This window comes from Callionymus lyra, chromosome 1, assembly GCF_982586985.1.
Source record: "Callionymus lyra chromosome 1, fCalLyr1.hap1.1, whole genome shotgun sequence".
In the NCBI taxonomy this organism is placed as follows: domain Eukaryota; kingdom Metazoa; phylum Chordata; class Actinopteri; order Syngnathiformes; family Callionymidae; genus Callionymus; species Callionymus lyra.
The window spans coordinates 50,000,166-50,015,908 of NC_141818.1; the positions used below are offsets into that span (position 1 = coordinate 50,000,166).

At 37.7% G+C, this 15,743-nt stretch overlaps 3 protein-coding genes and 1 non-coding gene across 4 annotated transcripts; 2 read left to right on the plus strand and 2 right to left on the minus strand.

The window, feature by feature from the left end:
• Positions 1 to 352: 352 nt before the first annotated feature.
• trnad-guc (transfer RNA aspartic acid (anticodon GUC)) lies at positions 353 to 424 on the minus strand. Its single transcript has one exon. It is a non-coding gene; the product is annotated as a tRNA-Asp (tRNA).
• Positions 425 to 961: 537 nt separating this feature from the next.
• On the minus strand, positions 962 to 6,945 carry LOC148090037 (serine/threonine-protein phosphatase 2A catalytic subunit beta isoform). The gene is made up of 8 exons (XM_087811445.1): positions 6,568 to 6,945; positions 4,515 to 4,553; positions 3,289 to 3,459; positions 2,774 to 2,947; positions 2,593 to 2,682; positions 2,326 to 2,487; positions 1,883 to 2,001; positions 962 to 1,664 (listed from the first exon to the last, which is right to left on the minus strand). Exons 1-8 carry the CDS (start codon positions 6,667 to 6,669, stop codon positions 1,592 to 1,594), a joined length of 930 nt encoding a protein of 309 aa, XP_087667571.1. The 5' UTR covers positions 6,670 to 6,945; the 3' UTR covers positions 962 to 1,591.
• A 1,438-nt stretch (positions 6,946 to 8,383) lies between these two features.
• Positions 8,384 to 10,249, plus strand: srp19 (signal recognition particle 19). The gene is made up of 5 exons (XM_087811456.1): positions 8,384 to 8,558; positions 9,306 to 9,381; positions 9,488 to 9,559; positions 9,647 to 9,755; positions 9,871 to 10,249. Exons 1-5 carry the CDS (start codon positions 8,521 to 8,523, stop codon positions 9,999 to 10,001), a joined length of 426 nt encoding a protein of 141 aa, XP_087667582.1. The 5' UTR covers positions 8,384 to 8,520; the 3' UTR covers positions 10,002 to 10,249.
• Positions 10,250 to 11,170: 921 nt separating this feature from the next.
• Positions 11,171 to 14,063, plus strand: rsph14 (radial spoke head 14 homolog). Its single transcript, XM_087785580.1, has 7 exons — positions 11,171 to 11,185; positions 11,428 to 11,661; positions 11,748 to 11,850; positions 12,019 to 12,137; positions 12,198 to 12,432; positions 13,157 to 13,293; positions 13,786 to 14,063. The coding sequence occupies exons 2-7, from the start codon at positions 11,487 to 11,489 to the stop codon at positions 14,061 to 14,063; spliced, it is 1,047 nt and encodes a 348-aa protein (XP_087641706.1). The 5' UTR covers positions 11,171 to 11,185; positions 11,428 to 11,486.
• Positions 14,064 to 15,743: the final 1,680 nt, after the last annotated feature.

Consider the following 15,743-nt stretch of genomic DNA (forward strand, 5'->3'; position numbering starts at 1 on the left):
CGCAGATGATTATTGAAAATGAAAAATCATATTTTTATGTCCACTGTTGCATTGGTGGTTCAGTGGTAGAATTCTCGCCTGCCACGCGGGAGGCCCGGGTTCGATTCCCGGCCAATGCACATAAACCTTTTATTTCTTCCTCCAAACACATCATGGGTTCGATGCCCATTCACTGAAGAAGACCATTGGTTTGTTACGTCAAATCCTCTCTTCATTGAAACACATTTTACAAACATCTGCCAGAAAACGAAACACGTGTAAAAGAAGAAGAATAAAAAAAAAGGTCGCGAACTGAGAAAATATCTTCTATAACTTAATATCTAATGTAACGAAGGTTAAAAAAGGAAGTTGTCTCCCCGTCGGGGAATTGAACCCCGGTCTCCCGCGTGACAGGCGGGGATACTCACCACTATACTAACGAGGAGGTGCATTCAGGGACAATTGGACAGATTTAAAAATCGACAACAACGGGAGTGTGGCAGCAGAATAAAATGATATAGAATACGTCAATTTAGTCGACACTTTGTCAGTGTGTATATAATTAACCCCATGATTTACTAACTAATACTATTTGAAGTTTGAGGGTCTTTCTTTCCCCCTTTTTTCATCAACATTGCAGCGAACAAAGGAAGTAGGTCACGCCTTTTATGTAGACATCCAAAATCGCCAGCAGGGGGCTCTAGATTCACATTTTGACGTTCGAGTTTCATCGTCTCGAATTTCCAGAAAATAAGTGAAATATCTGAATTCAATATTCTTCCAGTAATGACGCGTTCATATATATCAGCATTCTATTGTCAATATTTGTAATATCCATCTTATTTGATCCATTTTCATGCAGATTCCTTCCTCTTTAATCTATTGGTCTGTCATTACTAAGAGTTAGAAGTTGCATGTTCCTCCAGCTCCTGGACCATCGGTTTGAGTTTGTATGAGCACAAACAACACAGACATGGTAAGCAGTTTGTCAATAAGACATTTTATTTCATACGTCTGTTGTCTTAATTCAAATTACAGTAAATATACTTGCCGAGATGACCACCAGCTGCAGCCTGAACAGCTAGAACTGACAGCTGTACTACTTGAAGCAAACTCATTTTTTTTCTCATATTTTGTCATCTTTTTTTCAATGATCTTGCAACAGAAAAAAAAGCACATATGCATCGAGGTGTGTGGCGGTGACGTCAGGTGTGTTTAGTGCTAGTCTCAAAAGTAGAAGAAAGAAAAAACAGTAAAACAAGCTTGAACATGTCGTAGAAGGATCAGAATATGGCACATTTGGTCCACGTTGGTAGTTTTATTCTCATTTTCAAACATGTAATAAACAAAGAAAAAGAAAAGAAATAACAGATGATAGTTGTATGTGTTTTCCCCAGAAGCACAGCATTAATGACAGCATATTGAAAACAAGACTGTAGAGGGGGCCTCTCTTCAAGTTTCTTTTAAAATCTTTGATTTCATCAGCCAATCGTTGGGTTTCTATTCTCCCTGGTACAGTATGATTATTAATATCTTTTTGCCATCCAGAATGGAGTGGGTGGGATGGGAGGGCGGAACTTTGTGGATGACTGGCGGGGGTGATTTTCGACATTCACAGGAAGTAGTCGGGAGTGCGTCTGGTCACATGGGGCTCTCCGCGGCGTGGAGCTGGGTCAAACTGAAGACTGTTGGGGGGGAAACGGCTCAGTTATAAAAACATGACGACCATCAGTGTGCAGATCACTTTCCTTGAACCCCCAAATATTTGCACAACTTGGGACCAATGACAACATTAATGGCCAACTTCAAAATATCAGATACAGTGAAATGTTTAGAATAAAGAGATGTAATTAACCAATAACTCATTGTAAATATGACTTGATCCCACATGACTTCTACTTACAAAGAGTATTTGAGGGTATCGTCCAGTTCCATGATGGCCGCCTGGTTTCCACAGCGGTAGCAGTAGTTGGGAGCACTAAAAATGGTCACCACGTTCTTGTCATGACCCCAGTTGTAGCCCTGAAGATACAGGTTAAAAAAAGATGACTTTGTTGTTTTAAGACAAAACTTTCATTGACATCTAAATGGAGAAAATACATATTTTCTAGAACGGGTTCTTATCAACAGGTCTTCAACTGAAAGACGAGTCTTTGTTAAAATAAAATAAGTAAACTTTAATAAGGACAATCATTCAAGAACTTCCTTTTGAATCAGTAACTCAGCTTTTATAAGTTTCAATTGTTTGACATCTAATCTTTATATAAGATGGTCATACAACAGCAAAATTTGGGAGGCAAACCACAAATATGAACAAAAATGTACGAGTTTCAAACATTTTTTTACCTCCATAACCAGCTGATGGGCCCGGGACACCAGGGTGAGGCCATTGGCGTGGTTGAAGGTTTCAGAAATGTCCTGTCCAAAGGTGTAGCCGGCACCACGAGGAGAAATACCCCACCCACCACGATCATCAGGGTCCGACCAGAGCAGGTCACACATGGGGCCCTGAACACAAAGACGGAGAGTATTAAGTGGAACAGCTCATGTGTGTTTGATCAGTTGATATTCAGGTCAAAAGTGTTCAATGTATTTATTGTAATTTGTGTTTACCTCATGTGGGACTTCTTGCAGACGGTCCAGAGCTCGTATGTGATCCAGAGTGTCTATTGAGGGGGACAACCCACCATGGAGACAGAAAATCTGCAACAAAAAAAAAAAAAAAGGTTATTATGCAACACAACAAGTCAGTCTTGAACAAAAATGCAGGAAAGAGTTGTCCTTGACACCTCACCTGTCCATCGACCAGGGCAGTGAGTGGCAGGTAGTCAAACAGGTCTGTGAAGTACTTCCACACGTTAGCGTTGCCATACTTTCTCAGGCACTCGTCGTAAAAGCCGTAGACCTGTGTGATCTGCCGTGATTCGTGGTTTCCTCGCAAGATAGTGATTCGCTCTTGGAAACGCACCTAAACAAAAAATGATTAAAAAAAATAAAACAATGTGAAGGTAAAGCTTATTAAAAGAAAAAACATTGCTAACTTGCCATTAGCAAGATCTGCTTGTGTCAGCACAGAGCTTTATAATTGTGACTTTAGTGAATGCAGCTTTTATTAGAGCTGACTGTGCCAGTTCATTTGTGCAGCAGTGAAATAGAGTGGAAACCAAACTGGCTCAAACTGGCACTGTTCTGATTTTGGAGCCAGCCCAAGAGTCAACAGTGAAAATAATGCATGACTCGCATGATGCTGTCAATCCACACATCCAGTAGATGGTAAAAGAAAAGCATAATCTCGGATTTAGCGATTACCTTTAATGTGACCAGCAGCGTGACCGTCTCCACAGAGTAGTAGCCTCTGTCAACGTAGTCCCCCATGAACAGGTAATTGGTGTCAGGAGACTTTCCTCCGATCTTGAACAGCTCCATGAGGTCGTGGAACTGACCGTGGACATCTCCACACACCGTCACCGGGCATCGCACCTAAACAAGACCATGTGATGTCATCAAGCCGAAATGTAACTGACGTGTAATTAAAAATCTCAAATTATCTTAAAAACATCAGAAGAAATCAGTGCAAGTGCGAAGAGCATGTGAAATCTGTGAGGGTAAAATAACTAAGAATTTTGATTGAACAATTTAATTAGACTTTTGTCTTCGCATGTTTTTTGCAATCTTTCAATGGCCATGTGCAAAAACTAAAAATCCTTGTTACACCAGGTTAGCTGGTAGTATTTGTTTCAGACTTTTGTAATCTTAATTGTGAGTTTAATTTGAGAATGGCCTTCAATTAAAAGTATTATGGTTCTAAAGTGTAAAAACAAAACCCTTTAGATGAAGGTTTTTGAAGATCCTAACCTGTTCACCAGTTTCACCAAGTAATGTCCGAGGACAAAGTGGCTCATGTAAATGGTTAATTGGTTAACAAACACTGATGTAGGGAAAAGTTGTCTTTTAATGATGTTTTTCCTGTTCCTTATAAAGGTTGGTTGCTATGACAAAACAAATGTAAAAGTCTAGCTGAGGTTTCTCTAGGACCAGCAGGAGTTTTACTGCTGCAAACTGACCAAAGGTGTTAAGCTTTACCAGAAAAGTGACGTCACAGACGAGCAAAACAAAGCGTGGTCACTGCCTTGTTTCTGTGGTAACTAGAAGTAGAATATATCCCTCTGCACTCTTGTGTAGTTGAGCAAGTGCTTGTATCAAGTGGATTTTTTTTTTTTAAGTTACATAATGGTCGACATTAAAGTCATATTGGGTTTATTGTGATCATTTTAAACATTTTAAGTTTGAGGATTTATCATTTGTATCACTCTGATGAATAGCTCATAAGAAAAGGTTAAACTTATAATCATTTGTATGCTATTAAAATGCTTGTAACTGAAAACGTAGACTAGATTTTTGCATCATAGTTCCAACCAGATTAATTTAGTAATGTACTTCTAAATGTACATTGTTTTGTTAAGTTACAGTTTGATGGGAGGAGCTAACTGGGTGTCTTTAAAGCTTTTGTGTCAAACATTTCGCTGCAATCTTACCTCCTGGACGTTAGACTCCTTGGTCAGGATCTCCTTAGCCTGGAAGAAGAAGTTAATGAAATTAGTTTGCAGACAATCATTTTATTTTCAGTCTTAATTTTAATTTGTATACAAAATGGATGACTCTAAAGAGAAAAGTGCAACCATGTACGGGCCTTCCTATTTGGACGTGTGAGCATCACAAGATAAACAAGAACATCTTTGATCTCATTCTGCTGTGCTTAGGGGAAAATAGAGACTCCAGGGGGGAAAACAAATGCTTCATTTAACAGCAACGACATCAGTTTTAATGAAGAACATAACATTCTTAAGTTAACTTAACAGAACTAATCTTAAGTTTTTACAAGTCTTAAACATAAATAAGCTATGTAACTATTAACCCAGTATAGTAGAAGTTACTATATTGACAGTTACTATACTTTACCAAGTATTTTTGCAAAGATACTTACTATGTACATTAAAACAATGTATAAAGAAAGCCTGAATTCTGAAATACATATCAAATTATTGCAACAATATTTAAAGAGTGAATACAAATATAAATCAAATTTCCTGTAATGTTTTGTTGAAATTGGATCCGGTCCATTATTCCCTGAACTGTAATGTCACTCACCCACACAAACATGCATGAAGGCAACACAAACATGAGGGGGGCAAACATGATACACCAAAGAGACTATATATGCACACCCCAAGCTATAGTCACAATTGTTCTTAAGGTGAACTGAATTTTCAAATAATTCACTGGTGACAGAAGCTATTCTTTACATAAACTAATTTTTATCTGTTCAACTAATATGCGAGTCAACCAGCAGAGATAAACATTTCATAAATGTACTGAAATTAAAATTTATTTCAGAAATTGAGGGTTTTATACAGTGAACTATAAATCAATGTATAAATGTTCCTTTAACAGTTTTCTCTAGCATGTCACATGTACTTAGTACTGTATTTAGTCGATGGTAGTACCAAACGAGTTATATTATGGCTGATAATTTTAAATAAAATACAACCTAGTCAAGATAAAATAAAAAACAGCATATTTTACAGGGTTTTATAATTGATTTAATTTGTGACACAGAAAGACATTTGCACGGTGTCTCCATTTGTAAGAGAGAAATCCATCCACAACTTTACAGTTCTGTCAATAAATATGTTTTCTAAACTAAACAGTCTATTATGATTATCTGAGTTTAAAAGGGCCTCATTTCGACTATCACTTTAACACTAAACTGTATCGAGAAATAATAGGACACTTGTTTACTGCCATTTTGTAGTTACAGGCTATGGCTTGGATGGTGTCACATGTAAATGGATAAAAATGAACAGATATTATCGAAACGTTAGTCTATATAAGAAGCATTCAGAGTCTTGACGTCACGAGACATTGAACGGGCCCATCAACAATGTTTTGACGTCACTTAATGTAGTCAGACAAGAAAATGTTCAGATTATATAAACGTTAATACATACACGGCTGTGTTATACACCGAGTGGCCCAGTTTGGATCAAAACAAAGTCGTGTGATTCAAGAAGAAATGGCGCAACACTGACTGAACCTTCACGGGTTTCTGCAATAAACCGAGTGATCGATCCGGACAGGGCGCGGCGCTAATTACAAGAGAAAAATACACTTTCCTTGGTTTACATAACAATAATAATGGATTAAATTGAGTTTCACACACGATGAACTATTACTTGTGGTGTGGACTTGAGAGTTGAGTCGATTTATACGAAATAGCGGAAAAGTCGGCTACGTCTATATACTGGGAAAAGAGTCACCGACGCGGATATATTGCACAACCATATGTAAAAACAAGACAAATAGTCGATTAATTGATTTCATCAGAATCCCTGTTAAATAATCGTAGTATAAATATAGTTATATTAACATACATAATGTTTGGTCAGAAACCAACGAGTGGGAGGTGGCGACTAGTCGTGTAGCGCTACCCTCCTTCCAGGAATTAGTCGGGTGCCATTTGGAAATGTAGGCCACATTTAACGAGGCCGACTGCGAATCAAACAGAAAAAGATGGAAACGGAAACTCACCTTCTCACATAGCGTCCTCACTTGGTTTTCCGACAGTTGCTTACACTCGTTTAGTTGTTCGATCCATTGGTCTAATTCCTTCGTAAAAGATTTGTCTTCCATGACAGCCGCGGTAGCTTCGATGCTAACCTATATTAGCTTTAGCTCGTCGTATTGTTAAACCGATCCAGTCCCGCCAAACCGGTTGCTAAATTAAAGATTACACCTAAAACGAATCGCACGTTCACTCAACTTCTATCATGATAGACCACACTGGTTGAATTTAAGACTTGAAACGATGGCAAGAATCGCTCGGGGGAGTGAAAGGGTCGAAAGTCCCCGATGCGGCAGATCGTAGCGGCAGAAGGCAGCAGCGTCGCAGCGGCTAGCCCGAATGCTAAAAGAGCTAGCTACAATAACATCCGGGCATTTCACCAGCTGCCCGCGTCTGCGCAGTGTTGCATTCATTTTTGGTGCATATTTATAAATATTTGCTTGTTATCCAGAGTCATGTCAATCAATTCAAACACATATTCCAATAAACTTTAAATTAATGTTAACAAAAAACACAATAGGCAATACAGAAAGTCGATACATATTTTTATTCAATAAAAGACTCGACAACTCCCTTCAATTTTTTTTTATGTTTAAAATTATAATTTACACCCTGACATGATTTTCATTTTAACAATCTATCTAACACATTTTTAATATGGTGATGATTTAATTTGTTCTTATCCTACTTGATACCAGCACTTGTTCACGCACATGACCGAAAAATACTGGTTGGAACTATGAACCATATAAACCATTTAAATGTGTTATTTTTGTTTCACAGTTCGTGTGAAAGCATTACAATGACATATAAATGTCTGTTTTTAGTTTAACCTTTACTGATTAACTTTGTTAGGAAATAGTTAAATTATGAATCCTCATACTTGCATCATTTTAATCTCAACCATAATGTAACTTTTAATAAAATAAATAATAAAAATGTAATTTATTTTGTTCTTTCTTGATACAAGCACGTGCTCAACTATCAACGATTGCAGATGGATACATTCTACTACTATTTACCACAGAAACAAGACATTGACCACATTTGCTTTTCTCATTTGTGACTTCACTTTCACTCAAGTGCACAACTCTTAAACCTTAACACTTTGGTAAGTTTGCAGCAGTAAACCTCCTGCTGGTCATAGATAAACCATAACCATACTTACAAATCAATATGGCATGTTTCATTTTTGTTATTAAGTTATTAAAAGAAGACACTTTTATATATATATATATATAAACCACATATTCTTTGGCCAGATCTTGTCCAAATAAAAGTCACATACATGTATACACATGAGAGCTGTGTTTTTGCAGTGAGGTAAAGTTCTTCTATTAAACATGTTCCAAAGTTTTTCTTTTCTCCATTAATTTTAGAGATGAAAGCTAGAAAAAGACTTCTTATGGAAGATTAATAGCAAAGGTTTAGTTTCCATAAATCTATTCGTGTGGATGAACCATTTCTCAATAATGATGAATGGGTTTCAAGATAATCTTTGGGTTCAACACACTAAACAGGGTGTTTTTATTTGTTATATCGGGAAAAAACATTTCATTTGGGAACGAACCAGTCGTGGAAATCATCTAAAAAAAGAAATTACAAAATAGACACTGTTTCCAGTTCAGAATGATATACTCGTATGGCGACCATGTTGTACAGCTCGATTACATGTAGAGAATAGTCCGAGTGGGCGGTGCATGTCTAGCTCTCTGTCTGCACCAGTGTTCAGTCTCCATGCTCCGGTGACCAAATCAAACGCGTCGGCTGAGCACGAAGAGTCGTGACGTCAATTTGCAGTTGGTTGCATGGATGGCTTCATTTTCTTAGGACGAGAAGGATAAATATTCTACGTTGGTGTTCAAATATATGAACATTCGTTTTGTATTCGGTCCATTAGCAACACACCAAACCGAAACATGGCTCATTTGACGCAAGACCCCGCTAATAAGGAGAGGTAAGTACACGAAAAGCTAGTTGTTCCAACAAGCTAAGCTAATGCTAGCTCCATTGGACGTTACTACAGTATCTTGAGAACATATGTTAGCTTTTTTGTACGTTATTGATATGTGTAGATGGTGAGGGTGTATGTCCTGGAGAAGTATTGTGTATTTCTGCAATATTCTACTACTTCAATTGCCAAATATTCATACCAGAACATGTGTATAATTACTTTGTCTAAAGTTTCATTTTAGCTCATTGTTACAGGTCTCGTACTTGAAATGAAACTGAATACAAAAAGCGTCACAAATGTCGGGTTTTGTAGAAAATGTACTTCATGTACTCGCCATAAGTGACTGTTCGGAATTTCATTTGAATTTTGTCCTGGTAGAGTCTCCGTACTTGCTTCAAGCATGACGTGTAGTATGTGCACGATCTGATTTCATCTTACGTAAAAACAATAGTATTCATTCGGTTATGTATTCTTGGAATTGTAGTTATTGTTGAATGACAATCAAAAATGGTATAAAGTTCCACAATTTGATGGCCTGTTATAATAATAGTAGTTGAAATGACAGTAACCTTATTATTGGATCTCATTAAGCGGGTTGTCCCATATGATTCATATCAATCCATTCTTTTCATGCACATCTTGGAATCGCATATTGTTCATTCCTAAATCTGGAAATAAGTTAGACATTGCTAAATAAAGGGTAAAAGTTTCAAAACTATTTTCCTTACACAGTATGTTGTTGTCTTTCAGGTTTATCTGTATATATCCAGTCTACATTAACAGCAAGAAGACACTGGCTGAAGGACGAAGGATCCCCACAGAGAAGGTAGTTTCTGCAGCTCCCTTTGGATTTTGTTGTGTATTATAATAACCGTAGTGTAAACCACAGTGTCTTAAGTGTGCTTAATGTGTCTGTCTTTATCTCAATAAAGGGCGTTGAGAACCCATCCTGTGTGGAGATTAAAGATGTCTTGACGGCAGCTGGGTTAAATGTCTACACAGAGGTATCAACATTGGACATAAACTTAACATTTAAACATGTCAGAACGCAATGTTTGATATCAGACTCTTGATCTGGTTGTGTTTCACAGAACAAAATGCATCCCAGAGATTCAAACCGTGACATCCAATTCAAAGGCAGAGTCAGAGTTCAGATCAAACAGTCTGATGGTAGCTTGTGTCAAGAGAAGTTTAACTCACGTGAGTCCTGAACGGCTTTGTTTTTTAGTCTGTGTTATATTGTGTTTCGATACATTGTTTATTATTTGTTTTGCATGTTGGATGAGATTGAGATGGTAAGACTTTTTTTTTCCAGGTAAAACTGTCATGGTCTATGTGGCAGAGATGATCCCCAAACTTAAGACTCGTACCCAGAAGAGTGGAGGAGCAGATGGCAGCTCCCAACAAGGGGAGGGGGGGAAGAAGAGCAAGAAAAAGAAGAAGTGAATGTGTTCATTTTAAGTTCTCTGATTTTTTTTTTTTTAACTTCTATCAAGTCCCTATTCTATTATTGTATATTTTAAAGTCAATCCTGATTTCATGAGAAAGCTAAGTTAATATTTTTCTAGACCCTCATCTCAGTTCAAAAAATGAATCATAGGGATTTGATCCATCATGGAGAAATAAGAGGCTGAAGAACATATTTGGTTGGAAACTTGTTTGCAATTGAGCTAAATAAAACTCATTTAAATACAGTAAGAGCTGCTTATGTTTCTGATTCCTCTTCCACACACACACAAACCTATAATAAAAATTAGTCGGGTTGGAATAGCAGGATGTGATGATCATTTTTTTTCATTAAATTTCTAGAATGTTAAAAGCAATGTTAAGTTTAATATGGATTTTCTTAATGCATTTACCCAAAGTTTTACTAAGACTTTATACATTGTGAACAAAGCAGAACATCGGTGTGCATACAAAATATTTTACTCTTTATATTCCTTATTTTTTCCATAAAAATGTTTTATTTATTAAAACGTTTTTATTGGAAAATATGAATGTTGAATTTCGAAAACTAACCCTTGCACAATAATTTTGTACATTTCCACAAATATATGAATACAACAAGAGTAACATAGATGTTGATAACATGATTCATTTGCTAAAATGAAAGTGAATTAAAAAAACCGAGATGCTGGTTTGTTCTTGTTGCATGTTTCTAGCCACATCATTGACACGTGTATGTTTTCAGATGTAATTTGAGCAAAATTATTTTTAAAAGGAAAATGTATGAATGGTAGTCTTATGTTTAACCCTTGTGTTATCTCAGGGACATGGTGACCCGAAGGCCCGAAAATAAATGTTTGAGGGCCCTGAGATAACACAAGGGTTAAGGAACTAATGAAGAACTGCATGATGCGTTTCTTAAATTGGTCAAAACAGTTCCTTTTTATCGACATTGTATTTTTTTAACGGTTGCCATAAAAATGACACGTGTGTAGAACACACGTTGAGTTAATAGTTGGATAGTACATTTAATTTAAAATAAATTAAAGTAATTTATTAACTCGCGTCCACTGTAGCGATCACTCTAATTCCCTATCTTTTCCGAGACCTCTAAACGCAGCACTGATGTCAGTAGTCATAGCAACATACAAACTATCGTAAAGCGAACACGTTCGAGCGTTCAGGTAAGATTTTTTAGTTTTTAGACAGTCGTGTCAAGAAATAGCAATTTATTACAGATTATATATATTTATATATAAAAAAGAAAATAAATACAACTTAAATGATGATAAAAGACACATTTTATCATTACGTATTTGATGGCACAATACAGCTTTTGGTATTACTCATCAGATATTTACATCAAAGTCCTATTTTCTATTAATGTTTATTTCTTTTTCTCTAAATCCGATCCACCTGTGCGTAGATTTGACGGGTGATGTAGGTCCGTTAAAGCAGATAAAATCGATTGGTTCTGGGAACATCATGAGTGGGGTCGTGGCAGACCCGACCAGAGCCCCGGTGGCGTTTGGACGTCTGGGGATCCCGCTGCTGTTCGAGGAGTTAGGAAGACCAGAGACCGAAGCCAAGTTGTTGGCTCTGGCTTCTCTGTGCGACCTGATGCACGACCCGGAACGACTGTACCAGACCGTGAATGGAGGTCTTATTTTCATTACAATTTAATACAATTCATTCAAGAGCATTCGTTTATTTCCTTTAAAAGATCGAACACACTTTGTTTTGCAGGTTTCTTGGGACGGTTGGAGGTTTTGTTAAAAGATGGAGATCCGACCGTTCGTACGATGACCTGCGAGATGCTTCACCTGACAACCAACCACAGCATCGGCCGGTAAATCACTTTGTCTTTACTTAGTTAGAAAAGTAGTTTGATACAAAAACCGTATTGCAATGTCACCGATAGGGGGCGCACAAGCACCAGAACGAGTCTTTGCAACCCAATGAGCTCATTTTTATACTTGAGAAGTGCTTTAAAGTTTCCCTTTCTTCTCTTCCAAAGAGAGGCCCTCCTCTGCTCATCCCTCCTTCCTCCTCTCTCTTTGCTATTGGACGATTCCTCTCCAACCTGCAGGTTGAAGGTTCACCTGGTGTTGAACAGTTTAGCTCTGCTGCCCTCAGGTGAGGTTCAGAGTCAGGTGATATTTCTTAATAAATGAATGTATTAAATGTGTGCTTCAGGTGCTCAGGCCTTGCTGTCTCTGGTCCCCAAACTGATGCTGAAGCTGAGGGAGGCCGGAGAGAAAGAAGAGGTGGATGATGTCCAGGTGCTGCTTCTGTCCACCATCAGTCGCTGCTCCATGCTGGACCCCCGTCCGGCTCTCGGCTCTGATGGAGTCCCCGTCGTCGGTAACAAGCTCTCGCATCCGTGCCTGCACATCCGCAGGGAGGCGGCGTCAGCCATGATGGCCTTCAGGTAACCACACCCACACTCTTCTGTGATTGGTCAAACATGGAGGTTTGTCACCACGTGTCATTCATCCCGGAAGTCTCCACGTCCAAGGGACTCGTTGTACAAATAAAGCGGGGCGTAATAACAGCTGGCTGGAGGAGGAGCGAAGCCATTATAACGTCATAATGGACTCTCGTAACCTCTCGTTCGCCCAGCAACTTTATAAAGTAAAAAGTTCAAAAGACGTTCATGATGAGAGACTTGCATCTTGGAGAGCAAGACTTCGACATTTTAAACACATCAGTGAATCAAGAGAGTTGACATAAGTTTTTTAATAACAGATTTATCAAATAAAATACATAAAAATTGCCAAAACATTAAGCAGCGAAATAGAATAAACTTGTTCAAAGATGTTCAGTTGAAAGAACTTTTGAAAGTCTGCTGCCCAATCTCCACAACAATTAACCCCTGGTGACCCCCTGGGTTTGAGACCCATGATCTAACCGTATATCAGAGAGAAAAAAACACAAGAAAGTTGTCTGTAGAGTCATTTGAAAACCGCAGACCCTGATTTGAACAAGGATCTCTAAATACTTATTTTCAAAACTAGATGAAAAAGTATTTGATGATAGCAACAGTGAGTACAAACAAGCTCAAATATGACTTTTAAAGCCTAAAATTAGAAAACAGATCATTTAGTTGTTCTTCCTCTTAGTTGTGTATTTGACCATAAATCTTTCTCCACTAGTGTTTCCATGGACGGGAAGCAGCAGGTGTGCAGCGAGGCAGTGCTTCCTGTCCTGGTGGGTCTGCTGCAGGACCCAGACATCGAGGTTCAGAAGTATACTGCCGGGGCCATCATGAACACCGTCATCATCACTATAGGTGACACACAGTGTTTCGACACACATGATTCCATTTCGCTCCTTGATTTATATACAGGGTGTTCCAGGGAATTTGACATCATTTTGCAGGCTAGTTATCTTTGCAATTCTAAGCTCAAGATTTTACATTGAATGTTTAAATTCTTGGTTGAGTTTTTAAGTTGAGTCATACATTCTCAAAGAGAATTCATTTTGAACCTTGGAATATGAATAATTAGAAGCTTTTTGAACTCGTCTCCTGCAAGTTTCTGTTTCTTGTGGACACAGAATTATTGACGCTTGTTTTCTCCTTTTTAATAATGAACAAGCTGTGATGTTTAAGATGGTCTACCAGATCCTTTAACCCTGCATTAGCAGCCTTCCTCTTTAAATGGCTGGTACCAGGTCCAAACTTGTTCGCCAGTTGCTGAAATTCTTCAATATCTTGCATTGAAGGAATACTTTTCTCTGGGGTGATCTTCTTCTGTACGTCTAACTCCTTCATACTGTGCAGGAAAGTACCAGTGTCTGGACCTCAACATCCTCCCGGTCCTCCTCAACCTGGTGTGTGAGCAGAAGGTGGAGAAGGACGAGGAGACGAGGAGGAGGAGGAAGGCTCTCGTCATCTACTGCCTGCGTGCTCTGACCACCTTGGCCGAAGCTCCCGCAGGCCGCCATCTCCTCCTGGAACAGCTCCCTCGTCTGGAGAGGAGGATCGACCCGTCGGAAAAAGACGAGGAAATCCGGAACGCCGCTCAGACCGCCATCAGGGTCATCACGTGGACTCCCTGATGAATATAGGTTTCTAAAAATAAGTCAAAATGTGTTGGATAAAAGCAACTTTCAGTCATATTCTTGTTAATAAAGATGAGATTAAGTATCTTAAATCCATTTACTCGTCAATTATATACATTTTTTGCATGCTTAAACAAAAGATACAGAAATACTACGCAAAACTAAATGTTTAAAGTTTATAAGTGACAAATTTTCTGACAAAAACTCTTTCTACTGGTTCAGCAACACAGGATTATTTTCCCAATTATCATAAACACCAATTGTTATCCAAGCAGCCACATATGGAATCCCAAGAGTGACATAATTATCTAATGAAAAGGGCGATTGAAAATGAGGTGAATAGTAAAATATACATCGAAATACAATGATTTTTATGGTTATAGAGAAATGAACATACAAAAAATTTGGATGTAAATAAGGAAATATATATATCCAATTAATTTTTTAGCGATTCCAAAAAGCGTATATCCAACAATTATTTTTTCCGATTGATCTATTTCCAGAGAACATTTATATCCATTTAAACATATTTTGATATATGCATTTTTTACTGTTTCCAATCGCCTTTTTATGACCTAATTATGGTTCTCTTGGCATTTCATAGCCACAAGGATAATCTAAAATGGAAATGTCAAAGAATCACAATTACTGCCTCAGATAATTTACCTAAAATGTTTTTTGTTTTTGTTTTTCACACTAGATTCCAAATGGGTGGATAAATAAGTCAAACTAATACAACCTCCACATTTTTGCTGTTTTTCTATCTTGTTAATTATCTCTACAAAAATCTCTTTCAATGAAAAGACACTCAGTGTTTGTTCATCTGCGCCTGTGATCACTAATTCGTCTCTTGTAAAAACATGAACAGAACTCATGTCGACCGCTCATGTGAGAAGCCTGAGAGAAGAAGCAGCGGCGTGTTCGTTCTCAGCAGAGTTGGAAGCAGCTGAATAGAGTTTCCTCGCTGACCTGCTGCTCTGAATGAAGCCGCTCTTCAGTCAAATTAAGGCCATCAGCCTCTGCCGCTCTTTATTCGTCTCCACACAACTGCAGGCGGCGACCCTGACGAGAGGACAGGACCCAGAACTCATCATTGTTGTATCAGGTTTATACTTTTCCAGTGGCCCACAGGTAAGATGAGTTTTACACTCCCTGGTAACCACACCTGAGTAGGTCTGACTGGACAGCTGGGTGTGAAATTGTCTTTTCCATAAAGAAACTCCAATGATGTTCCAATGATGAATTCAATTCAGAACCTCTGATTTTTGAAAGACATTCCAACAAGTAGACCGGTTACCTGGCAATGTTATCCTTGCATTTCAAATGGACCAAGTCTCAAATGTATCAAGACATAGATGAATATGTTAATCAATTAATCAATCAAAATTAAGATATTGGTATTTTCATTTTACAACTGAAGTTGTGGCATATTTTAACGTGTTTTTATGTCATTCTTAAACTTTATTTATCTTCTGACATAATATTAATTATTATTATCACTATTGTTGTTCTTATTGCTTTTTTGTTGTTATATCATCATTCTTGATATTTTTATATATCATCACCATTATTATAGTTGTTGTTTTTATTCTTATTATTATCATCACTATCATCATCATTATTATTACTATTATTATCATCATTATTAATATTATCATTACTGTTATTATGTACAAT

Coding starts and splice junctions, on each gene's coding strand:
- LOC148090037 (XM_087811445.1), bottom strand. CDS start 6,669: ATGGAAGACAAATCTTTTACGAAGGAATTAGACCAATGGATCGAACAA. Junction 4,554..6,567: donor TGAGGACGCTATGTGAGAAG/GTGAGTTTCCGT, acceptor TTCTTCTTCCAG/GCTAAGGAGATCCTGACCAA. Junction 2,948..3,288: donor CGCTGCTGGTCACATTAAAG/GTAATCGCTAAA, acceptor TTTTTTGTTTAG/GTGCGTTTCCAAGAGCGAAT.
- srp19 (XM_087811456.1), top strand. CDS start 8,521: ATGGCTCATTTGACGCAAGACCCCGCTAATAAGGAGAG. Junction 9,382..9,487: donor GAAGGATCCCCACAGAGAAG/GTAGTTTCTGCA, acceptor ATCTCAATAAAG/GGCGTTGAGAACCCATCCTG. Junction 9,560..9,646: donor GGTTAAATGTCTACACAGAG/GTATCAACATTG, acceptor TGTGTTTCACAG/AACAAAATGCATCCCAGAGA.
- rsph14 (XM_087785580.1), top strand. CDS start 11,487: ATGAGTGGGGTCGTGGCAGACCCGACCAGAGCCCCGGTGGCGTTTGGA. Junction 11,662..11,747: donor GTACCAGACCGTGAATGGAG/GTCTTATTTTCA, acceptor TTTGTTTTGCAG/GTTTCTTGGGACGGTTGGAG. Junction 13,294..13,785: donor CACCGTCATCATCACTATAG/GTGACACACAGT, acceptor CATACTGTGCAG/GAAAGTACCAGTGTCTGGAC.